This window comes from Panthera onca, chromosome A1 (assembly GCF_046562875.1).
Source record: "Panthera onca isolate mPanOnc1 chromosome A1, mPanOnc1 haplotype 2, whole genome shotgun sequence".
Classification (NCBI taxonomy): Eukaryota; Metazoa; Chordata; class Mammalia; order Carnivora; family Felidae; genus Panthera; species Panthera onca.
Genome location: NC_138339.1, coordinates 128,103,715 through 128,129,136, shown reverse-complemented (window position 1 = coordinate 128,129,136; position 25,422 = coordinate 128,103,715). Strand labels below are relative to the sequence as shown.

General features: G+C 40.3%; 1 protein-coding gene and 1 long non-coding RNA gene across 5 annotated transcripts in view; one reads left to right on the top strand and one right to left on the bottom strand.

Moving 5' to 3' along the window:
* Window positions 1-471: 471 nt before the first annotated feature.
* Window positions 472-8,373, bottom strand: XTBD1 (XRN2 binding domain containing 1). The gene is made up of 3 exons (XM_060636125.2): window positions 8,073-8,373; window positions 6,684-6,783; window positions 472-1,175 (listed from the first exon to the last, which is right to left on the bottom strand). Exons 1-3 carry the CDS (start codon window positions 8,309-8,311, stop codon window positions 1,164-1,166), a joined length of 351 nt encoding a protein of 116 aa, XP_060492108.1. The 5' UTR covers window positions 8,312-8,373; the 3' UTR covers window positions 472-1,163.
* Window positions 8,374-8,397: 24 nt separating this feature from the next.
* LOC132681547 (uncharacterized) overlaps window positions 8,398-25,422 on the top strand; it is a 79,916-nt gene continuing 62,891 nt past the window's right edge. For 2 of the 4 annotated variants that reach the window (XR_009611112.2, XR_009611111.2), the window contains exon 1: window positions 8,398-8,566. This is a non-coding gene — a long non-coding RNA (uncharacterized LOC132681547). The remainder of the gene's footprint in view (window positions 8,567-25,422) is intronic. The other 2 variants (XR_013557206.1, XR_009611110.3) reach the window with 1 other exon arrangement.

Here is a 25,422-nt window from a genome sequence, read left to right as displayed (position 1 = left end):
ACTGTCGTTTTCACCATTACCCTCAATACCAAGCTCAGTGATGAGTGAATCCTGCTCTATTATATTGCTGACCCCAAATGAAGTCCCTCTCTCAGGATTTATGCCTGGATATTGCTTCTTGGCATTTTGGCTAAGATCAAGGGTCGGATTTATGCCTGGAGGTAAGTACTTAATTGTGGGTATTAAATAAGAAAGAGAGGGCACCTGTCTGGCTCAGTTGGTAGAGCATGCAAACTTTCATCTTGGGGTTCTAAGTTCAAGCCCCATGTTGGGTGGAGAGGTTACTTAAAAATAAGTCATAAATAAAATTATAAATAAAATGGAAGAGGGAGGGGATAAAGAGCAGATAATATTAAATAAAAGAGGGAAATTAATATGAGAACTTCAGAGCAAAACAACATTGCACTAAAGTATTTCTTCAGGGGATATGTGCAAGGCAATCCACAAATATACAAGACCAAAACCCTCAGGGTCCCTCCAGAAAAAGAGAATGTGGGTTTTATTCAGCAGCCTAGGAGACCTTCTAGAGAATCTATAAATCAACTGGCTGCCTGGACCAAGCTGTGGCATCTGGTATCAGTTTTAAAGGCCAGATGCCCTTTCAGAAGTTGCCTCTTCCCATGAGTTGGCAGGTACTTGAGGCCTACGATTTGATTCTCACTCATCTCTTAAAAAAAGATAAGTGTGTGTAGCAATGGCCATAAAGATGGCATAAACTTCAGAAAGAAATAAGGAAATAAAGGCTGGTCTGCCTCAGTGGGGGCGGGGGGGTGGGGTGGGAGGGAACACCATAAAACAGAATCAGACTTGAAGATACATTGTTGAAAAATCCAAATTGTAAAATTCATTACCTACAATTATTACATCAACATAAAAAAAATAGGGATTTTTTAACAAAAAGTTTGACATTCAAAAAGTAAGAATAAAAAAAGGCATGATTTATAAATCCACAAATATCCATGCACACTTTTAGAATGATAGCTACTGGAAGAATGAGACCTTTTAAAACTCCAATCTAGACAAGACTATCTGTCATTCCAACTGCCTCTTGATTTCCTACAGGTTGAAATACCAGGAATCTTAAGAGAGCTGCCGTGGTCAATGTCACATTCATCCCAGCCTCCTTCCTAAGCTGATGTTGAAAATGTGATGAATCTTCTGCCTTAGCTTTGATGCTGGGGGAAAAAAAAAGAACAGGTTATTGAACTATGTAGTCCAGCCAATCAAATCCATAAATTAAAATACAGCAGTGATACACTATGTACTACCTACGTGGAAAGTACACTCAGAAATTATTTTACTACATATAGAAAACTCAACAAAACAATGAACATAACCATCCATTTGGAACCTAGAGCCTAATTTTTTCTCTTGTCACTCGTGATCTATAAATGTCACAATGAAAAGTGATGAGAAATACTTGAAATATAACTTTTTTCATGGCATGCTCTGCAGTGAAGGGTTCTAAATTAAAATCAGTTGAATCCAGGTAGTAATTCACAAGATTTCACATTGACTCAGGATAGTTAGGAGATGTGAAGGTTATTTATGTATTTCTGGATTTCGCACTATTAAAAACTGTAAATGCATGTCTTCAAATAGTGGCAAAATGAAGCAAATATATTCTTTCTGGGTGCTCTCTAGCACCTTTGATAAATTTAAACTTGGCTTTAGACAACTTTTAAGCTGGGTGTGAAGAAACCATTTTGGCTGTCACCTTGTATTCGGATTTCCTTAACATTCAGCAATGTGAGTGAATCAATCTGAGAGTCTTTTCAGTAATCAGAGTTTTCAAGGTATGACCTATTTCCTAGCTAAGACTGTCACTTCAGTCTTTCTGAGCAATGAAAAAGCAAAATTCCTTGGGAAAAGCAAAATATAAGAAGTCTTCCTCCTGTTAGAAGAATACAACATCACTTAAAGAAACCATCTTTAGTCTGAAGGAAAAGAAAACCCCCTAAGATATCTTTCAAATTTCCAAAAGGACAGACCAAGACGATAGCAGCACAAGCTTGCCACAGCTTTGGCTGCTGCAAATACGGTCTTTGACATAAGGTGTTAGCACATGATTCTCTCATCCTGGGCACCAACCAGGCGACACACTGACCTGTGGGGTCAGATAAAGCTTTTCTTGCTTTTTCTATTTCTGGTGGATAAAGGGGGAAATGTAACTCCACTAATCTGACAAGCTGCATTTGTTTTACATTATTATTTTTTAAAGATTTTTTTTTTTTTTTAATGTTTATTTTTGAGAGAGGGAGAGGTGCAAATGAGAGTGCAGGAGGGGCAGAGAGAGCAAGACAGAGAATCCCAAGCGGGCTCTGCACTGTCCACACAGAGCCCGACATGGGACTCAAACTCACGAGCTAGGAGATCAAGACCTGAGCTGAAATCAAGAGTTAGACACTTCACCAACTGAGCCACTCAGGTGCCCCTGCATTTGTTTTAACGCTCACAATTAACTGCTGCCTTAAAATCACATCTCCTTTCACCAAGGGAGTGGCTGTTCCATTACCTTAGAGCTTGCCAAGACTAGACACAATGCACAGAAAGAACTTCTTGAAATGCAAGCACTCTTGTTTTCCTACTTTCTCTTTCACATTTCATATACAGTCACTTTCTATACTGCCATGTTCCTTCTTGGATAAAAATGTTCTCAGGAAAAATGGGCCAAGAAATTCAGTTGACAAATTCTATGAGCCAATAATGACAGCTTCCTAGTTAATCACTCCTCTTTCTTCTTAAGACCATGGTCTGGAAATATTAACTCTGACAGTCAGAGTAATAACACCTTTCCTGAGTGAGCTGCTGCTCTTTGTTAAGTATTGCTCACTAATGGATAAAGCTGGTCAACCACAAAGGCTGCTAGTAAGTGGCCAGGGATGGCTGTTAAATAACAGATTGTGTGCTCAATATATTTGTATTTGAGTCAAAAGAAAAATCATACCCTCCATCTACTTGATATACCAATGCTCATTTCTTCTCTGGGACCAAAATAGTTAAGAGCTGGATAGACTACAGAGATGTATTTGCTTCAAAAGTGCAGAATAACTACAAAATATTTTTAAATCTTAAAGAGATTACGTCCTAAATTATCTTCACTGTCCAGTCTCAAGATACCAACAATTCCAGTTGATTCATTTCTTTTTGCTAGCCAGCTTCAAAACCCACCTAAATTCTAATTTCAGAGCTTAAGATCTATTCTGGGCAGAACTACAACAGACATTTTCAGTACATGGCTCAATATCAAGCTTTTTCGGTCTCTGGGCTGGCATTATTGTTTAATGTTTGCTAGCCTCTATCACATGCAAACACCTCAGGCAAGAGACAAAAGAACGGCGAAGTCCCCACAACACTTTCCAGGAGCCTCTCCGGGATATCCTTCAACACCACACGAGTCTGTCATAGCACACACATCAGAAGACTTCTTAGGATTGAAGTATCTACAAGAGTCCTTTTTTTTTTTTTTAAGTTTATTTATTTATTTTGAGAGAAAGCATGAGCAGGGAAGAGGGGGAGAGAATCTCAAGCAGACTCTGTGCTGTCAGCGTGGAGCCTGACATGGGGCTCCATTTCACGAACTCTGAGATCATGACCTGAGCTAAAATCAAGAGTCAGACGCCTAACCAACTGACATTTTATTTGAAGGAAGCTGAGACACACATATTCTTAAAAACACTCTAGAAGTATAGGCTCCCCGCAGGCCTCTTCCAGGTGACAACATGAAAATAATTAGTCTGCGGGCAGAGCTGCTTTCAGGGATACTGGGTTCATGCCTGAGGACTCTTCTCTGGATGTTGACACTATGAAATAACACTGTCAAAAATGAATATCACAGGGCAGAGGATCCCTACATTTTTGAGGTTCAAGACCCCTTTACAATATTAACAGCTTCGAGAGACACCCTGGCACAACACACACACACAAATTTCTGCACACCAGTCTATGGTCATACCAATCAATTACAAAACCTCCTTAGTCTCTCCTGATCTGCAACCCAAACACCACGAAGGGTACTTTTTTGTTTTGTTTTTTGGTCTTTTTAAAGTTTATTTATTTATTTTGAGAGAGAAAAAGTGCAAGTTGGGGAGGGGCAGAGAGAGGGAGAGAGAGAGAATCCCAAGCAAGCTCCACACTGTTAGCGCAGAGCCTGATATGGGTGGGGCTCAAACCCATGAACCATGAGATCATGACCCAAGCCGAAGTCAGATGCTTAACTGACTCAGCCACCCAGGTGCTCTTCCATGAATGGTTCTGATCTCTCATAGTCCAGCATGACTGGAAAGACTATGTACACTATTGTATACTAACTACACTACTACACTATTGTATAGTTACATACAAGACAGAGAAGTGTAACAGAAAACTGATGTGAAAAGTCTTTAGGGAGGGCACAATACCTCTTGGAAGCAAAAAGCAAGGAAAGAATCTGCCACAAGCAGTTAGGAAGTAAAAGCTCATCCTACTCCTCCTGCCTACGCCTCCCCATGGGGTGCACTCAAGTAGCCAGCAACTATCTAGCTGCTCCGTGACTGAGCTCCAGGAACCTCACCACTATGGGACATTGAAGCACTGACTAGAGATTTTTTTTAAAGTATTACAGAAGACGATCCAAAAAGTCAAAAACTTCCAATTCCTGACTTCCAACTTCAGATTAAAAAAGAATATATATATATATATATATATATATATATATATATATATATTTTTTTTTTTTTTTTTTTTTTTTTTTAGCAAAACTATCTGAGTGGGGTATGATGTTTGAGGCTGAAGTACTTTCTGGGAAGCTGAAGTTTTGATTAGTTCCTTGATACCCACATAGAAGGGAACCTCTTTATATGCTCTGCCTCCCAAAACAAGACCCAACTGGGGCAAGGCAAGAGCTTACCTATGTTTCTGAGGATAGGACTAAAACAGGGGGCATGAGTCTTTCACTCTATCGGTTTGGTCAATTTTGTAAGCTTTTTCTGAGCTGCTCTAGGGTAAGCCTATACTAGGTTTTAGAGACAGAAGGACTAAAACTTTAGGCACCATCTCTCCCCTTGAGAAGCTTACAATCCTCTAAAAGAGGCCTGAGTAAAGTGCCAAGGAAACAAACTTTGGGAGAGGAAGCAATTAATTCTACTGCCTAAAAAGGCCAAGGGAAATGAGAAAAAGCATGTTTGGGGGGGATTTTGAAAAGCAACCGGGATGCCCAGCCCCATCATCTGAGCTGCTTTCTGCCACTCTCCAGGGCCCCAGCACCAGGACCCAGATACAAGGCTCCACAGGCAACAGCTCACCATATAAAGTGTACAACTTCAAATCAGACTAAGCCCTACAGAACAGGGAACACCTATATGTGAGCATTATTCCATCTACATTCCCGTCAGCAAGTCAGAAGGGCCAAACAAGTCTGGTTAGACTCTCACCCACTGGGGTAAAAATGTTACCAAAAAGATTTTTTCAATAAGTGTAAAAAAGTAGCACTCTAGCCAACATTTTCTTAAAAAGTAAGCAAAAAGCTCAAAACAATGTTCATAAAGGAAGTTTGGAGGAGTGCCTGGCTGGCTCAGTCAGTGGTGCATGTGACTCCTGATCTCAGAGTTGTGAGTTCCAGCCCCATGTTGGGTGTAGAGATTACCTAAAGATAAAATGTTTTGGGTTTTTTTTTTTTTTTTTTTAACGTTTATTTATTTTTGAGACAGAGAGAGACAGAGCATGAACAGGGGAGGGTCAGAGAGAGAGGGAGACACAGAATGTGAAATAGGCTCCAGGCTCTGAGCTGTCAGCACAGAGCCCGACACAGGGCTCAAACTCACGGACCGCAAGATCGTGACCTGAGTCGAAGTCGGACGCTTAACCAACTGAGCCACCCAGGCACCCCAAGATAAAATGTTTTAAAAAATAAAAAAGTTTAGAGGTTGAGTTGATGTATTACTCCACCAAAAATGTGTAATTTAGTTATCTAGCTGTGAAAAGGTTTATACCAATTACAGAGAAATAAAAGTGAAAAGGCACATAAGTGTCCATGGATAAATGAAGGGATAAAGATTACATGCTATATATGTGTGTGTGTGTGTGTGTGTGTGTGTGTGTGAGAGAGAGAGAAATGGAATACTACTCAGCCATAAAAAAAGATCTTGACATTTGCAACAACATAGGTGAACCTAGAAGTTATTCTGCCAAGTGAAATAAGTCAGACAGATGAAGACAAATGCTGACAAATGATTTTACTTATATGTGGAATCTAAAAAAAATGAACAAATAAAACAAAAAGATTCGCAGACATAGGAAACAAACTGATGGTTACCAGATGGCAGGTGGGTACTGAAGTGAAAGGGATTAAGAAGTACAAACTTCCACTTATAAAATGAATAAGTCATGAGGATGTGATGTACAGCACAGAGAATACAGTCATTAATACTATAAAAGCTTTGTGTGGTGATAGATGGTAACTAGACTTCTCATGGAGATTATTTTATAATGTAAAAAAACATTATGATGTACACCTGAAACAAATAGGATATTGTAAGTCAATTATACTTCAGTAACAAATTTTTAAAATTTTTTAATGAAAGGGCTTAAATCCTCGAGGAGTAAACAAGAACATTCAGAAAACAATATACTCTAACATATATCATCATAAAGGCAGGGTCCATTAACTCTATACCATTTCAAATGCACTGAGAAATCCTGTTTACCTTTTTCATTAATTCACTTCTGGTAGTAAACTGTGGCAGGTCTTCCACTTCAATCCCATCAGCCATTTCCATCACTTTGTCTAAAAGGTCTTTGTTGTAACTGCACAATAAAAAGTAGTAAGATAAAAACCCTGGAGGAATTACTTGTCACTGTGGACTAATAAGAAATTGCAAGTAGCTGGACTGTGAACTCGACTCTTAGAGCTCTGATGTGATACTACAGGAAAGGGACACATGTTCAACAGTAAATTTGGAAACAGTTCTTCCAGCTTGTGGACTCAGAAGTGGCTCTAGGAATGCCAATAGAGCAGTCTTTTCAAGACTTCCAAACCAAAAAAGGATTTACGAAAATAGATGCACTATACATCTGGCAGTACATATGCATGGATACAGTATGAGGACCAAATTTTATTTTTTAAACACATGGAATTCTGGTCTAATGTAATCATTATTTGTTCATTTGTCCAATTTTCTGACATTTACCTAATCTTGGAACCCATTACCCAGGATTTCCCAGGGCACCTAGAAAATAGAGAAAAAGCCTTTGGCACTGCTTCTTCAAATCCTGTTCTAATAAGCCCCAACATCTAAAAGCAAAACCAAGTGGCTAGGGGTTGGAGGGGCCATGTGACCAGAGTCAGACATCCATAAGGTGCACAGAAAGCAGGACTAAGCCGAGTCCTCTTATTATCCTAACAATTTCAGGACGCTAAAATAAAAGGATGTGGAGCTTCAAGATTTGACACCTTCTTCAATGAGCGGGTACAGGTACTTCAAAAGCAGTCTCTTGAAGGCATCTGTTACTTTTATATCTGTAAAGGCAGAGAGGCAATGGCTGGCTCTTCCTAAAGGTCCAACAGAGGGGAGAGTGGGGAGAAAAAGCCAAAGGCCACAAATTACATCCTGCCATAATTGGTAAAATCCACTAATCCTGTCAAAAACCATCCGGCCCTCTCTCAGCTACTTCATATGTAAATTGGAGACCTCAGTTTCTGTCTCTGCACGTTTGCCACGTGGGTGGAAGGAGCCAAGGCACTTAAAAAAGTACTTGGCAAAGATGATAGTTTAAATTAATAGTAATAATACACATAACAATGGCATTTTAGAGCCCACCAAAGGTTGAGCTCTTGCTAGATAGCAGCCTGTGCTAGGTGCTTTTTTTTAGTCTTTAACATTGCAGTCATCACAACTCACTTTCCAAATGAGAAAACTGAGGCTCAGAGGTTAAATACCTTTCCAAAAGGGCGGACTAACGTGGTCAACAGCCACAGGTTAGAGCGCCAGGAGGTTGGGGGCGGGGTCAGCACTGGCAGGGGGGGCTCAGCCCGAGGGGAGGGCTGCAAGTCTGAAGGCAGGGGACAGGGTCAGCCAGCCCGCAGGGGTCCGCACCTGCAACCCAGGAAGAGGTGGTTGGCCCACACCATGGAGAGGGACAGCAGCTGGTCCAGGCGGCCACCGCCATCTGGCGGGTCGCGGTAGTCGGGCAAGTGGCGCAGGATGAATTCCATGCGAGCCTTCCATTGCTTCTCGCTCTCCGAGTAGGAGCGGAACTGCTCCGCGAAGTCAGCCGCCTGCCGCACCCCCGAAACCAGCTCCGCCACCGCGGCAGCCGCCTCGCCACCGACCATGGCGCCCTCCGCCGCCGAGGGCCGCACCCGCCCGCCGCCTTCCCGACTCGCACCGCGCCACTTCCCGGCGGCTAGAGCGGCCCTAGCGGCGCGCGACTGCTAGGGACGACCGGCCTGGAGCGCCCTCGCCGGGAGCGGCGGCCTCACCGGCCCCGGCCCCGGCCCCGGCCCCTCAGACCTCCGCAGTCCCAGGCGCCTGGCGTGCGTCCACCCAGGAGTCGCAGGGGCCGTTCTCAGTCGACCCGCGGGGAACCGGTAGGGAAATGGAGGCCCCAAGCACAGAGACGGAGTGCCCCTCTCCCATTCGGCAGCTCGGTACCAGCCACAGCTGTGCTGTGTCCTTGCCCTGGGGCTTTCCCTGGCACCCAGCCCTCAGATGGATGCGCTCAGTTCTGAGGGCTTTTATGTGTAGCTACTTAGGGTCTTTGATTAATTCCCAAAGGTCTCGACACCCATTCAGGTTGTGGCCCACCTTCCCGGAGCCAGCCAGCCAGCCAATTAAATACCTGCCAGGCCTTTTGCTAGATGCTGGGGATGCAAGAAAGTAAACTCAAAGCCCTGCTTTAATGAACTTTGCTGTCTGCTGGGGGAGGCAAACGTGAGTGAAATAATTGCTTGAGTGAAAATATTCAACGTTGGCAGATGTTCATAAGAAGGCCCAGAGTGTTAGGAGCATGAATAAGCAAGGGACCTGATCCAGACGTGAGTATCCAGGAAGTGATATAGGAGAGCAGAGAGATGAACAGGAGTTAACCACGTAAAGAGACATAGGCCATGGTAAGACCCAGTCTGGCCTGGTAAGAACAAGCCAAGATCTGTGTGACAGGGTTCTACAGTGGGGGACAGTGAAGGAGATGAGGCAGCAAAGATCAGCAAAAATAGCTGGCCATGGTAGGGACTGTGGTCTAGTTCCTAAGAGGAATGGGGAGCCTCTGAAGGATTTTAACCAGAGCAGTGACACCTCTGTTTCCAAAAGATGTTGGAAAGAATTGAAATGGATGTGTCCACAGGAGCTGAGCAGGTGAACTAGCGTAACTCTGGTGTCTTGTTCAGGCGTCAGGTAGCAGATCCACTGAGAGAAGAGCTTACTTGTAAGTAGTGAATTTCCTATCCCTGGAAGCATTCAAGCACAGCACTTGGGAAATCACTTGAGCCCCCTTCAGCCTTGAGAGATTATTGACCTAAGAGGATTCCCCATCATCCCTTATCATTTGGTACAGAGGTACAGAGCTGGGCCGAGAATCCAGGATCCAGGGCTACAGAGTAGGGTCCAAAGGCAGAGCCATCTGTGATGTCTGCTGCTTCTGCAGTTTCTGATGGGATGTTAGGACCCCAGCAGGCAGAAACCTCCACACAAAATGGAAATACCAGGCAGTCTAATGAGGACATTGTGTTCACAAACCCAGTACCAGGCTCAGTGAACTCCCATTATGGTTAACAATAGGGAGACATAGTACTCTCACCCCCTCAAGCAGGGAGAATGTGAACAGGGGTGTAAAACCAAGACAGTCTCAGCTTCTCCACAGCAGTCAGGAATAGGTGCCCACAGCCAGGGCTCTCAAAATTGAGTGCAGATCACATCTCCTGAGGGGCTTGGTGAAATAGCAGATTCCCAGGCCTCTCGCTGGATGCTCAGAATCAAGGCTCCAGGTAGTTGATTCCATCTGGCGCTGAGCAAACTTTGAAAAACATTGATCAGACTTCTCTGAACCAACTTCTTGGTCACCTGATACATAGTTGAGAGGCTGGCCCAAAAATTAGAACCCAAGTTTTGTTATCAGCGGCTGTAGCTCCACAGCTAACTTGGCCACTGGGGTGGGGAAAAGCTAAGGGGTCCTCCAGCAACTAGCTTATTTAGCATCGTTTTTGATAATGAGTCATATACATATATGTATATATACCTACATACAAATATATTCATACATGCATGCAAATCGGAAGAACCCAAAAGTATACAAATAGGTATTATAAAAATAACATAATATTGTTACATTACTCTTTCAAAATGTGAAGTAGTCTAAAAATGTTGGTATTAACATTTTATAGGACCCTTTGGTCTTGTAAATTATTGCCAAGTTTATTATTTCTTTTTTCCCCCCAGTTTATTATTTCCAACTTGTTTTTATGATTCAGATTTCCTCAGAGTGGAGTACTTACTTATATAGACAAGGATCAATTTTCCTACGTCATCTTTTTTTTTTAATCTTTATTAAGATATATTTCACATACCAGAAGATTTCACCCATTTATAGTATATAATCCAATGGTTTAGTATATTCACAGATTTGTGCAACTAATCAACACAAACTGAACATAGAACATTTTTGTCACCCTAAAAGAAACCACATATCCATTAGCACTTGTTCCCCACTCCCTCCAGCACCTGCCAACCACAAATCTACTTTTTGTCTCTATGGATTTCCTGTTCTGGACATGTAACATAAGTGGAATCATGCAATATGTGATTTTTTGTGACTAGCTTTCACTTGTATAATGTTTTCAAGGCTCATCCATGTTGTACCATGTTATCAGTTCTTCATTCCTTCTTATGGCTGAAAACCACTACATCATATGGATATGCCTCATTCTCTTTATCCATTCATCATTTGATGGACATCTGGGTTATTCTTACATTTTGGCTATTATGAATAATGCTGCTATGAACATTCATGTACAAGTTTTTGTGTGGACATACATTTTCAATTTTCTTGATGATATAGTGGATTGCTGTGTCTAACTTTTTGAAGAGCTGACAGATTATTCTCCACCATGTCTGCACCATTCTCCATACTCACCAGCATTGTATGACTTCACTTACTATTTTCCCTTTCTTTTATTACAGTCATCTCAGTGTGTACAAAGATGGATCTCATTGTGGTTTTTTATTTCCCTAAGAACTAATTATGTTGAGCATCTTTCATGTGCTTATTGGCCACTTGCATATCTTTGGAGAAATGTCTACTCACATTCCTTGCCATTTTAGAAAAGAGAGATACTTTTTTTTGGTTTTTGTTTTATTTATTTATTTTTAATGTTTATTTATTTATTTTGAGAGAGAGAGAGCTCCCACATGTGAGCATGAGCAGGGGTGAAGCATAAATAGAGGGAGATAGAGAATCCCAAGCAGGCTTCGCACTGTGAGCACAAAGCCCAATGTGGGACTCGAACTCATGAACCAGGGCTCAAACTCACAAACCATGAGAATCATGATCTGAGCGGAAACCGAGTCAGATGCTTAACCGTGTAAGTGAGCCACACAGGCGCCCCAGAGACTGTATTTTAGAACATGTTTAGATTTACAGAAAAATTGAACAGAAAGTGCAGTATCCATCTCCTTTTCTCCTCTCCCTCCAGCTTCCTGCAGTATCAACATCTAGCATCAGAGTGGTACATTTGTTACACTGACACGTCGTTATCATCCAAAGTCCATAGTTTACATTAGGATTCACTTTTGGTGTTGTACGTTCTATAGATTTTGATGAATGTGTAATGATGTGAATCCACCATTATAGTAACACAGAATAGTTTTGCTGCCCTAAAAATCCTGGCTTTTGAAGAGCAAGAGTTTTATATTTTGATGAAATATAATTTTTTTTTTCTGAGTCACACTTTTGGTCCTTTCTAAGAAAACTTTGACTCACCCAATGACATGAAGATTTTCTGTTCTCTTCTGGAAGTTTTATGGTTTTACATTTAGATATATGATTCATTTCAAATTAATTTTTGCATATGATGCAAGGTATGGATTGTCAAGAGTGATAAAGGGTATAAAATTTTACCCCACTTGGAAGCTAACAAGTTACTGTGGCCCATTTTCAATGGCTGCTGGAAAAAGATCTAAGACTCCTATGATAGAGACAAAGAACTTGATGACTCACAGCATAGGGAGAAGCGTGGGCTTCAAGTTGATGTTGGTTCCCTTGTCCATAAGTCCCACGGTGGGCTATGCCAAGGGGCCGGGTGGAGAAAGTACAAATTACGCACAGTGGGTTTGTGTCACAGCTGAGGAACCCTAAGCTTAGGGAACAGCAATCTTTTATAAAGGACTGCAAGCAAACCTGCCCAACCTTTGACCCAGAACAATACATTATCTTTTTTTATCTGGACAGTAAACAAACTTGCCCTTTACTCTGAAGGTGGACACTATCTCTAAGCTGTTTCATGGACAAACATCCTTGAAAAGACAGTCTAGAACAAAAGGGCAGTTAGTGTCTAACTCTTAAAATGTGCAGATACATGAGAGACCCACTGAGAAATTGTTTCCCAACATAGGTTGAGAATTTTTTTTTTTTTTTTGGCTGTGTGGTCACCTAATTGGTCCAGTACAATTTGTTGAAAAGACTATCTTTTTTCCATTCAATTACCTTGATATCCTTGTCAAAAATCAATTGACCATATTTATGTGAGTCTATTTCTGGACTCTATTCTGTGTCATTGATCTATGTCTGTCTTTTTACCAATACTATACGGTCTTGATTAGTGTGACTCAGAGTTAGCAAAGTTATTCTGTAAAGGGGGGCTGCATATAACTCCTGTTGCATACTTTACTTTGTTTCTTTTTCCAACTATTTAAAAATGTAAAAAGCATTTTTAGCTTGTAGGCCTTACAAAAACAGACTGCAGGCTAAATTGTGCCCATGGGCAATAATGTGCCAACTCCTGCTATAGCTTTATAGTAAGTCTTTTTTTTTATTAAAATTTTTTTTATGTTTATTCATTTTTGATAGTGTGCACATGGGGGAGGGGCAGAGAGAGAGGGAGACACAGAATCCAAAGCAGGCTCCAGGTTCTGAGCTGTTAGCACAGAGCCCAACGCAAGATCATGACCTGAGCCAAAGTCAGACACTTAACTGACTGAGCCACTTGGACGCCCCTTATAGTAAGTCTTAAGATCAAATTGTTTCAGTTCTCCAACTGTGTTCTTCTCCAAAATTGTTTTGGCTACTTTATATTATGCATATATATATGTATATATATGTGAGTGTGTATATATATATATATGTGTGTGTGTGTGTGTATATGTGTGTGTGTGTATATATATATATATATATATATATATATATATATATATTTATATGGTGCTTGAATTCACAATCCTGAGATCCAGAGTCCCATGCTCTACCGCCCCAGTCAGCCAGGCACCCCTTTTGGCTATGTTAGTCTATTGTTTTTTAATACAGATTTTAGCATTAGCTTGTCAATTTCTACAAAAACAGGCTGCTGGTTTGGGGGGTTATTTAAAAAGATTTTTTTAAGTTTATTTATTTATTTTGAGAGAGCAACAGTGAGCAGGGGAGGGGCAGAAAGAAAGAATCCTAAGCAGGTTCTGTGGTGTCAGTGCGGGGCTTGAACTCACAAACTGTGAGATCATGAACTGACCTGAAACCAAGAGCTGGACACAACAGACTGACCACCCAGGCACACCTAGGCTACTGGGTTTTTAATTGGGGTTGTACTGAATCTATACATCAATTTGGGGAAAATTAACATCTTAATATCAAATCTTACAATCTGTAAACAGGGTGTATCTCTGCATTTATTTAGGTATGTTTGTTGTTATGTATTTTAAAACCTGATCAAACATTTGATTAATAAATATAGTCACTACTTTATTTGTTCTTCATTCCTTCTCTATCTATACTTCCCATATGGTATCATTTTTCTTCTACCTGAAAAATTTGTTATTTCCTTTAGTACAGATCTGTTGGTGACAAACTCACTTTTTGTCAATCTGAAAATGACTTTATTTTGCCTTCTGTATTCCTTATATGGCTGCATAACAAGTTTCTCTGAACCTTAATAGCAAAAAAAATAAACATTTGTTATCTCACAATTTCTATAAATTCACAAGTAGCTTTAGCGGTGTGGTTCTGGCTCAGGGTCTCTGATGATGTTTCAGTACATTTGTTGGTGGGGGCTTCATTTATGTGAAGGCCTGTTTAGGGGCTAGAGGAGCCACCTCCAAGAATGCTGTTGGCCATAGATGTCGCTTCTCACTACATGGACCTACCTCTCTACAGGGCTGCTTGTGTGTCCTTCCTCACAGGGCAGGGGTCTTTCTTCAGAGTTTATGAACCAAGAAAAAGCAAGGCAGAAGCCACAATATTCTTTATGACATAGACTCATAGGTCACCTACCATCACTTAGAACTTAACTCTGTTCACTAGATGTAAGTCACTAAGTATAGTACACAATTGAGGACAAAAGAATTAGGCTCCATCTTTTGAATGGAGGATCAAAGAATTTGTGAATGTATTTTAAGCCACTACACTTTCTTTTCTTTTTTCTTCTTTTTTTCCTCTTCTTTCTTCACCTTCTTCCTCTTCCTCCTTTTTCTGCTCCTCTTCTTTCCTTCTTCTCCTCAGATTATCTTCTAGAACCTTCCTCACCAATTCTTTTTATTGTGGCCCTGAAAACCTTAAGAGAATTCTAGAAGATACTCTAGAAAATGATCTAGAATGTTTCTTTTCAATTTCTTTTACCACTAATTTATTTCTTGTGTCCATACTGCATTGGTTACTAAGTCTAACATATTCTAAATATCTGAGTCTCTAGTGTTCCCCTGTTAAGTAAACTGTTGCTTTCCATTTTGAGGATGTATCCATTAATTTCCATTTTACTGAATGTCTTGTCTTTAATTGAGAGTAAATATTTAGTCTTATCAAATGCATTTTCAGTACTTATAAAGTCATATAATTTTATATTTAGAACTATTGATATGATTTATAATGACTCTTATTAGTGGATTTTCTAACATTAAACTTCATTTCCATTTCTAGAATAAACTCCATTTGGTCACAATATATTATTCTTCCAATATGCTTTTTTTAAGTTTATTTTGAGAGAAAAAGAGAGCGTGAGAGTTGGGGAGGGGCAGAGAGTGAGGGAGAGGTTGAGAATCCCAAGCAGGCTCTGCACTGATAGTGCTGCCAATGCAGGGCTAGAACCCACTAACTGAGAGATCATGACCCCCACTAAAACCAAGAGTCTGATGCTCAACTGACTGAGCTAACCAGGTGCCCTCTTCCCAAGTGCTTTTAGATTCTATTTACTAAAATTTTATTTAGGATTTTTGCACTGATATTTGAAAATGATACTGTCCTATTTTTTTCATTGTTATTATACTTTGGTTTTAGTGTACTTATATTTGCTTTATGAAAAGAAATTGTAAGTTTTTATTCTTTTTCTCTTTTTTTTAAGTTTTTTTCTTTTAAGGGAGAGAGAATGAGAGGGGGAGGGGCAGAGAGAGAGAAGGAGAGAGAATCCAAAGCAGGCTCCACACTCCACACTGCCAAATTACTTTGACAAAATTCTATATTGAAATTAATATTTATTATATTTTGTATAATACTACATCCGTATATATTTATCCATAATATTATTTTTATTCAAATTATTTTATGCACATTAGTCCCTTTTGGTTTTCTACTTTTAGCATTCTGATAAAATTGTACATTTCATACATGTTTTAAATTTATTTGCATAAAACTGTATAAGATATTCTCTTATGGTATTTTGTATGCTTTTTTTAAATTTGTTTTTTACTTTCCAATGTTTGTGTGAATCTTTCCCTCCCCCTTGTAATTTTTTATTTTTGGTGTTTGTACATTCTCTCTCTCTCTCTCTCTTTTTTTTTTTTTTTTTTTGAGATTAGTTTGTGGCTTAACTAATTTATTGAATTTTTTCTTTTTTTATGTTAATTTATTTTTGAGAGACAGAGAGTTGGAGGAGGGCAAAGAGAGGAGACAGAGGATCCAAAGTGGGCTCTGCACTGATAGCAGAGAGGCCAACATGGGGCTTGAACTCATGAAACATGAGATCATGACCTGAGCCAAAGTTTAATGCTTAACTGACTGAGCCGCCCAGGTGCCCCGAATTTTTTTCTTTTTTTCAAGCTTTTATTTAAATTCCAGTTAGTTAACATGATTGAATTTTTTCTAAGAATAAGCTTATTTATTAATAAGTTCCACTATAGTTTTGTTATTTTAACTGATTAATTTCTGTATTTATCTTTATTATATTTTCCTTTTGCTTTCCTTTGGCTTATTTTAAAAATATTTTTCTAGTTTTTTAAGCCAGTTTAATCCATTTCTTTTTCTTTCATTTATGTTGATATAATTATTTAATGAAATGAATTTTTCTTTGAGTACTACTTTAACTGTACTCAGAGATCCTTCTATATGGTATGTTCATTATTGTTGTTTTCTAGAAATTATGCAATTTTGAATTTATATTTTCCCTTTGATTATAGAGTTATTTAATATAGACCCCCATATATATCCAAAGAGCACGATTTTTGTTTTCTGAACATGTTATAAATGTCAATGATTCTTGTGTCATTATTATAAAATGCTATCTGCATTATTTTCACTATGGTAATGAGGTCTGGTTTGTGGCCTAATATATAATCTTTTGTGTGTGTCTAAGTGTATGTGTATGAATATTCCAGAGCACTCGAAAACATAGTATGTTTTCTATTCTCAGAGGACAATGTTTGATCCCTATCAATAACATCTGCCTTGTTGATTGTGTTGCTTGGACTTCTAGATCATCATTTAATTGTGACCACTTGATCTGTTCTGGATTGGGAAAGGTAAATCAAAGTCTTTTAGGGGCACCTGTGTGGCTCAGTTTGTTAAGGGACTGACTCTTGATTTCAGGTCAGGCCATGATCTCATGGTTCCTAACGATCAAGCCCCAAGTTGAACTTCCAGGCTAACAGCACAGAGCCTGCTTGGGATTCTCTCTCTTCCTCCCTCTCTCTCCCCTCCCTTGCTCTCTCTCTCCCTCTCTCAAAATACATAAAATAAACTTTAAAGAAAAAAAAAAGTTCTTCTGTTATTAGTGTGTCTCTGTCTAAATCTCCTTATATCTCTATAGTTTCTATTATATGAAAGTTCTTGCTATATTACTTAATGCATAAATATTCATAACTTAAATTTTTATAGTGAATTGTAGTCCTTAGCTACAAAGATTACTTCTCTTTATCTTGCTTAAAGCTTTTTGCCCTGAATTTTATGTTGTCAGATATTAAGATTTTTAATGTTTATAATTTTTTGGTATGCCTTTCTTTGCCCATCCATTTATTATTAGCCTTTCAGAATCATTTTATCTTAGATGTGTACAGTTTAGAGTTGGATCGAACTTTGAATTCTATTTTGAAAACTATTTTTAAAAAATGAGTTATGGGGTGGCTGGGTGGCTCAGTTGGTTAAGCGATTGACTCTTGATTTCGGCTCAGGTCGTGATCTCACAGTTGGTGAGCTCGAGCCCCACATCAAGCTCTGTGCTGACAGTGCAGAGGCTGCTTGGAATCCTCTGTATCCCTCTCTCTGCTCCTAATCTGCTCATGTGCTCTCTCTCAAAAATAAATACATAAACGTTTAAAAAAATAAAATAAAAAATTAAAAGATGAATTAAACTCATTTATAGTTATTGAAATGACAGATATATTTGTTCTCAATTGTGTCATTATTTTATGTTGGTTTTCATAATGCATTTTTGTATTTCCCCTTTTCCTTAATGTAGTTTTGCTATTAGGAAGTTTTGTATTTTTATTCTAGAAGTTATCTATGTAAAATACCCTTCATCCATTTTCTTTTGGCACTGTATCTTTTGATTCCCTACCATGAGCAAAATAAAATTATCTTGTAATCCAATCCTTCCCCCCCCATCATATAATCATAGGATTATCAATTTTAGTGTTTGTATTAAATATGCTTGAGCTTCTACTTGATTTAGAAACTTTAAATACTATCCTGTGAATCCTTGACTCGAGGCAATTTGTAAGCTCATTCTTATTCCTATCTTCTCTCCAGAAATTTCTACATTAAGGCATGTAACATTTGAATTCTGACCTGTCACCCTGATTTCTATATTTGTTTTACTCTTATGTCTATAGTTAGATGCATTCCATACTCAAGGAAGGTCCTTTTACCCTGATTTCATCAGGCTTGCCACGTGATGTTAAGACTGCTGTTTTATGGTTCTAGTGGGTTCTTCAGAAAGGGCTCATGAAAATAATATTCCCTGATTTCTTACATGTTTTAAAATGTTTTTCTCTAACCTTGGGGCACCTGGGTGGCTCAGTTGGTTAAGCATCTGATTCTTGATTTCAGTTCAGGTCATGATCTCACGGTTGAGCCCCTAGTCAGGCTCCAAGCTGGGTGTGGAGCCTGCTAAAGATTCTCTCTCTCCCTCTCTTTCTGCCCTTCCCCCCGGCTTGCTCTCTCTCTCTTTCAAAATAAAAAATATATAATTATTTTTAAAAATATCTGTAAGCTTTATACTTGAAGATCAGTTTGGTGGATAGAATTCTTGGCCCATACTTTTCTTCCTTTGAGTGTCTTGCTGGTGTTGTTCCACTGTTGCTGGTAGCAGTTTTTACCCTAGAAATGTGGTGGAGGGGTGGAGAGGTGGGACCAAGGAAGCTCTCTCTGTTATCACAGTGATGGATCTCAAACATGACTTCTGTGAGAAGTCACCTCCTCTAGATTTCAGTTTGGTTGAGGAGAGCTTCTCTGTCCATTTGTCTCCCAGAATTTTTTACAGCCTTTGTTTCTAAGAGTACTTTTAAAAGTACCTCTCTCCCCCATAGTGCTTTCCAAGAGTTTCTATCATCCCCAGCAATCTTGTTTTGTTTAACTTAGGCCTTGTCCTTGTAGTTCCCTTTCAGAGTAGGATCCTCCCCTTCTGGAAGGGAATACTTGCTGGAGAAGCTCTATTTTCCCTCCTCACTCAAGAAGTTTGACCAGACATTCTGCTTTTTTTCATCTTTAGCAACATTTTTCTTTTTTTTGTAAGTAGGTTCCAACGAGGATCTTGAACTCCCGACCCTGGTACCAAGACCTGAGCTGAGATCAAGAGTCGGGTGCTTAACCCCAACTAAGCCACCCATGTGTCCCTGTCTTTGGCAACTCTTATCAACACTTTGGAGGTTGTATTTTTCTCCAGGTTTCACCAAATACATAGTTGGCAGATTTGTTATTATCCTTGTTGAGGGTGACAGTTCAAAGCCAAAACACTTCTGTGTTCCTTCTGAAATGGGACGTTCCCCTACTTTTAAGTTATGATAAAAAATTTTAGTCAATGCCAACATGACTTATCCTTTCAACTGAACTTCTGTGGATATCCAGGTTTGTTTGTGTTTCCTTCTGATAAACTTCTAGAAGTGAGGTTCCTGGTTCAAAAGAGCCTGCACAATTTTTTTTCTTATTTTTTTTTTAATGTTTATTTTTGAGAGAGAGACAGAGAGACAGAGTGCAAGGAGGGGAGGAGCAGAGACAGAGGGAGACACAGAATTTGAAGCAGGCTCCAGTCTCCAAGTTGTCAGCATGGAGCTCAACGTGGGGCTTGAACTATGAGATCATGACCTGAGCCGAAGTCAGATGCCGAACCTACTGAGCCACCCAGGTGCCCCTTGAACACGCACACTTTTAAAGCATTTACTGTATTTTGCCAAAGTACATAGTAGAAAGTTTGTGCCTAAACTTGTACCAGCCACGGGCTTCCTTCGTCTTTAAAGCCATTGCGTAGTTATTGCAATCACAGCTCTCACATTCTTGAATTTCCATACTCTCCTGAGCAAAATCTTTCTTCTTTTTGTGTAGCCTCCCACTTTATGACTGATGTGCTGAAAACCCCCAGCCTAGGGCCCCGGCACAGGAACAAATATCTGGAGAAACAGCAAGTTACTTACTATTAAGAACACTTTAAACTCTTCGATTCTGATTTTGGTCTTGAAGAGGGGGACCAATGCAACAGGTTAAAACACTCCTGGAAATGGCTCAAAAAGGCCTCCTGAGGGTGGTCAGATGAGAGCACTGAACTACAGACACCAGGGTTTTCTATTTCTTCCCACCACACGTAAGCTCAGCAAGTAACCCAAGTTTACAGTGGTTCTGGAAGTGTCAAGGGGAAAAGCTTACTTATTTTCCCCTCTATACCTGACAAAACTGTTTTAAAGTAGCCAAATGGACTGGAGAAGCAGTTTTACTCTTGCTTATCCTACCTTGGAAAACCTGAAAATGTAGGTGCATTTAAAATATCAAGTGGAGAGAGCTCTCAGAGCTCTTCAAGCTGGCTTCCCAGCATCTGCAGAAAAGAAGGTTTTACCAGCCCAAAAGCTGGGAAACATTAAAAGCTTTGAAACCTTATGATTCGAGGCTATTAAAGAAGTTTCTAAATTCTGAATATTCCTCTCCTATGGCCTCTCCAGTATCCTGACTCGCCAACAGCCCAGGGCTTCCACAAGAACAAATAATATGCAAAACTTTTTTTAGTCTACTTATGATAATTGCCTCAAATTAACATCACAAGGCAGTGGAAATTACATTCCCCAAAGGCTTCCTACTGCAGGAAGTTACTGTGCAAAGGTAACTGAGAGGTAGTAACATTAAAATCAGGTTAGCTTCTGTTGTGCAAAAGTTTGTCTGTTAATCCATTATTTATATTCATATAAGATGGTGTTTCTGTATCTAGATGCATGAATATTTTAATCTGTTGTAAGTGTAAGCTTAAGGTTTTTTTCTATTGAATTAGACTCGTCTCTCTGCCAGAGACCATAAAGTTGATGTTCTTAAAACAGCGATCTAGCGGCTGCTTTTACCTAACCAAATGAATTTTCAGCATTCAGATCACAGAAAGTTACAGTTCTTGCTATTTTGTATGCCTCAGGCCATACCAGGAGTTCAGTCTGAATGCCTCATTTCAAGCACACATTGATGAACTAGTGCTCACCAGGAAGGAGATGGAGGAGGGGAGCTGGAGACCAGGTGGCATATGGCAGCAGAGGACACAATTGTGAGGACTGCCTTCAGATCCTTGAAGGGCTATTTTGTAGAAGATAGCTCATTCTTTGCTTTTCAAGGCAGGCATAGGGCCAAAGATTGAGAGAGCTATATGAAGTCAGATTTCATCTTTAAATAGAAAAACTTTAAACAATTATAGTTGTCTGAAAAGTAGAAAATACTTGCTTGGGTTGAACTGAGCTCCCAGTTATCTCACATCTACAAAAAATTCATGATTGACCAAGATACATAATTAAGTATTTTACCATTAACAAAAAATATATGGCCACAGCTATTTGTTTTTAGAAAGCATTGAAAATGCTTAAGCAAGGCGAACTCTTTTGTCATTCTCACTGCTAGTTTTGTAGAATAGGACCCTATAGCTAATAATCTTAATCCCAGACAAATTTCTGAAAACTGCTGCCTGCCTGGCTGCCCTTGACCTCTACTCACATAGGAATAATTAATAGCAAAACAAAAACGCTTTATGTTTTGTGTTCTTCCTCAGATTATAGCTGATTTTCTTTATATACATTTATGTATTTCCAAATTTTATGTTTTCATATTCCAGAGATGATTTTAGCTGCAGGAGGACTCGCATATCCTTAGTGTTACTTCTGTTAACCCCAAAGAACACTTTCCCCAGCACAAAAGGGAGAAAATGATTAGCTTCCTACCATTAGTCAGTGGTGGTGGAGACTCTGCCCATGGTTCAAGAAAAAAAATCCTCCTTTGAGAGAAACTCTTAAGTAAGCACACTACAGACAAGATTAGGCATCCGTGTAAGAATTTGCTTAAGAGACAGTTTTTGTTTTGGGGTTTTATTTTTAAGTCTCTACACCCAACATAGGACTTGAACTTACAATCCCAAGATCAAGATCGATGCTTTAGAGGCTGAGCCAGCCAGGCGCCGTAAGAGCTAGTTTTTTAATAAAAAGGAAGAAGGATGAAGTGTGTGGTCCCACTCCTGAATTTAGATAAATTGAAGTCACTTCTCATACTGCCCACCCCCTCTCTGGTGAGAAAATGCTGCGGGAGGGATGATGACCACCGCCAGGAGCCCTAGGCCCAGCTCCCAAGCCATGAGGGACAAATAGAGGGAGAAGTTCCAGGCTTTGGGCCCATGGGGGACCCAGCTGCCAGTCACAGGGCAAGAACTGCACTTCTTTAATATACTTCTTTAATATACTCACAGACTCTGTGTTGGCACCATGCCATACACATCTTGACTGTGTAACAAATCACTGCTCAGCATCTGACCAGGTAGTTTTGTTAGTTTCTATACCTGTCTCCCGCACTGTGAATATTAATTGCAGACGAACTTTCTCATTCCGCTGTCTAGCCCTAGGCCTAGCCTGTGGGATAAGCAAAAGGAGAGGCCACATTTTAGAATGACAGATTTAGTGAAATAAAAGTACTGAACACCTGACTAAATTTGAATTTCAGATAAACAACAAATCATTTTTTTAGTGTAAGCATATCCCAAATGCATTTTCTGCTGGCCACCCCACCACATTTTCCCATCCATATTTAAGACTTTGAAAGAAAATAAATGAATGCATGGATGAATGAAGAGGAAGATCAACAGGACAGAAAAAATCACAGAGATGTAATTAATGAATACCTGACATGTTTTTGTCCATTGAAAATATTTTCTTTTGATTTTTCTTAAAAAAATTTTTTTTTAATGTTTTTATTTATTTTTGAGTCAGAGAGAGACAGAGCATGAGCAGGGGAGGGGCAGAGACAGAGGGAGACCCAGAATCCGAAGCAGGCTCCAAGCTCCAAGCTGTCAGCACAGAGCCCAACGCGGGGCTCGAACTCATGGAGTGCCCAGCTTTTGATTTCTCTCTTTTTTTAACATTTATTTATTTTTGAGACAGAGAGAGACAGAGCATGAACGGGGGAGGGTCAGAGAGAGGGAGACACAGAATCCGAAACAGGGTCCAGGCTCTAGGCTCTGAGCTGTCAGCACAGAGCCCGACGCGGGGCTTGAACTCATGGACCGCGAGATCATGACCTGAGCCGAAGTCGGCGGCTTAACCAACTGAGCCACCCAGGCGCCCCTTGATTTCTCTCTTAAAAACTTTTTATTTTTTGTGAAAATAATGTATACACACAAAAAGTCAAATAGGACTAAAAGGCGTATCGTGGAAAATAGCAGTTCCCCGGGGCGCCTGGGTGGCTCAGTGGGTTGGGCGGCCGACCTCGGCTCAGGTCATGATCCCGTGGTTCATGGGTTCAAGCCCTGCGTCAGGCTCTATACTGACAGCTCAGAGCCTGGAGCCTGCTTTGTGGATTCTGTCTCCCTCTCTCTCTGCCCCTGCCCAGCTTATACTCTCTCTCTCTCTCTCTCTCTCTCTCTCTCTCTCTCTCAAATAAATAAAGCATTAAAATTTTTTTTGGGGGGGGAGAAGAAAATCGCAGTTCCCTGTCCCACATAAACCCAACCCCAGCCTGATACCCAGAGGTACCCAGTTAAATAAATAAATAATCTCTTTCAGCTGTTTCTGCCAGTTTTAACCACCTCCTCCATTTCTCTAAATAATATGCTTATAGTGTTATTTTGTTGATTTGTCAGTTTTAGACATTATCCATTTTCTTGCAATTATGGGAGATGAGGCTTTGCTTCTTTTATCCACTGCCACCTGCATCCTCCTTCCCTTTCCCCCAGCTTCTCAACGCTGTTTATTACAATCTCTGGTTAAATCAATAATCTGTGTTTACATTACTGTGGCTACGTAAATTTTCTTGGTGTAGCATTTATTTGCTTTCACAGTTTATGTGTCATGGGGTTTGTTTGTTTGTTTGTTATAGGTCGCAATAGCTCTGTGTTTTTTATTTACTCAGTTTTTTTATAAACATATTGCTAACTCTCATAACTGTCTAATAGCCCCTCAATATAATTTTCCACTTGGGCATACTGGTCAGGTAATCTGGCCATCTCTCACCTGAAGTCCTCTATCCTCTGGCTCAGAGGGGAGCTCTTGCCCCTGGGCCTTCTGCCTTACTGTCATCCAGGCTCTCCTTCAGCATCACTATGGGCATCCCTTTGCCCTTTCCTGGGCATGTCTTCCTCATTCTTGGACTATTCTTTTATTTGGGTAGAGATCTTCCTGAGAAAGGGAGTGTGAGAGGCACATTATTTGTGGTCTTTTGGGTCTGCAAACATCTCTTATTCTACCATTTCCCGTAATTAGTGGTTTGGGTTTAGATGTCTAAGCTATAACTAATTCTCTTTCAGAGTTCTAAAGGCCTGACTCCATTATCTCCCAGCTTCCAGTGTTGCTGTTGAGTAGTCTGGTGCCATTCTGATCCTCAGTCCTCTCAGTTGACCTGTTTTTCCTCTCTGAGTCCTTTCAGGGTCTTTTCTTTATTATCCCTGGTGTTCTGACATTTCATGGATAATGAACCTTGAAGTAGAAACCTTATTTTCTCTCCCTGAGGATTTTATAGCATTTTTAAAGCTTTCTTCTCCCTGAACTTAGGCATTCTTCCTCTCCTCCCCTTCCCCACATACCTGTCTCTCTTGTCTGAAGCTTTCCTTAAATGTCTGAGGATCTCAGCTATCTGATAATATCTTAGAATTATGCTTTGATCAGCATGCTTAGATGGAACTTGTCAAACAGCAAACTTCCCTGTAGAGGTAGTTGGTCATGAGGTGGCTCTTCCATTGAAGGGTTGTATCCATATCATGTCTGTATCTGTAGGTGTTTCCCTTGAGTTTGCTCAGCTTCTATAGAAGAGGGTTCTTTAGTCTCCATCCTGGGAGTAAGTGCTGTGTCTGGCTGCATGAGGAAAAGGGGCTGGGATTTTACCTTTCGGTATCTAGACTTCTGCTGTTGTCTGTATTCTCTGCACTTTATTCACATCCTCCACACTGCTTGATGTGCTGATCCAAATTCCCCAGTGAGCACCACAGGTGCCCTACAGGAATGGGCAAGGTGTACAACCCCTTTGCCCCTGGGGACTGTGCTCTCACACAGCCTCCACTAGCCCTCCCATTTGCAGCTCTGTCCTCCTTGTCCCCGACAGCTAAACAGCTAGGCCTGCCTCTCCCCTCAGAGCCCCTTTGCAGGAATCAGGCCTTCAACCTCCCCCGGGCTGCCGGGCTGCTGTGTGACTCACCACTCCTTCCTGTGCTTCCCACCTTCCAAAAATGTGCTTCCATCCTTTGTCTGCTGCTGTCTCCCTGCCTGTTCTCATAGACCTTGTGGATTTGTAACTCTTTTTACTCCTTTATAGTTGTTTTTAGTAGAGTTTTGGGAGGGAGCAGATGGAGATTCATGAGAGGCTCTTCTGCCACATTTACCCAGAAGTTCT

Excerpts from the sequence above, each read along its gene's own strand:
- XTBD1 (XM_060636125.2), bottom strand. The coding sequence starts at position 8,311 with ATGGTCGGTGGCGAGGCGGCTGCCGCGGTGGCGGAGCTGGTTTCGGGG. Across the intron at positions 6,784-8,072 it reads CACCTCTTCCTGGGTTGCAG|TTACAACAAAGACCTTTTAG; the intron begins GTGCGGACCCCT and ends TTTATTGTGCAG.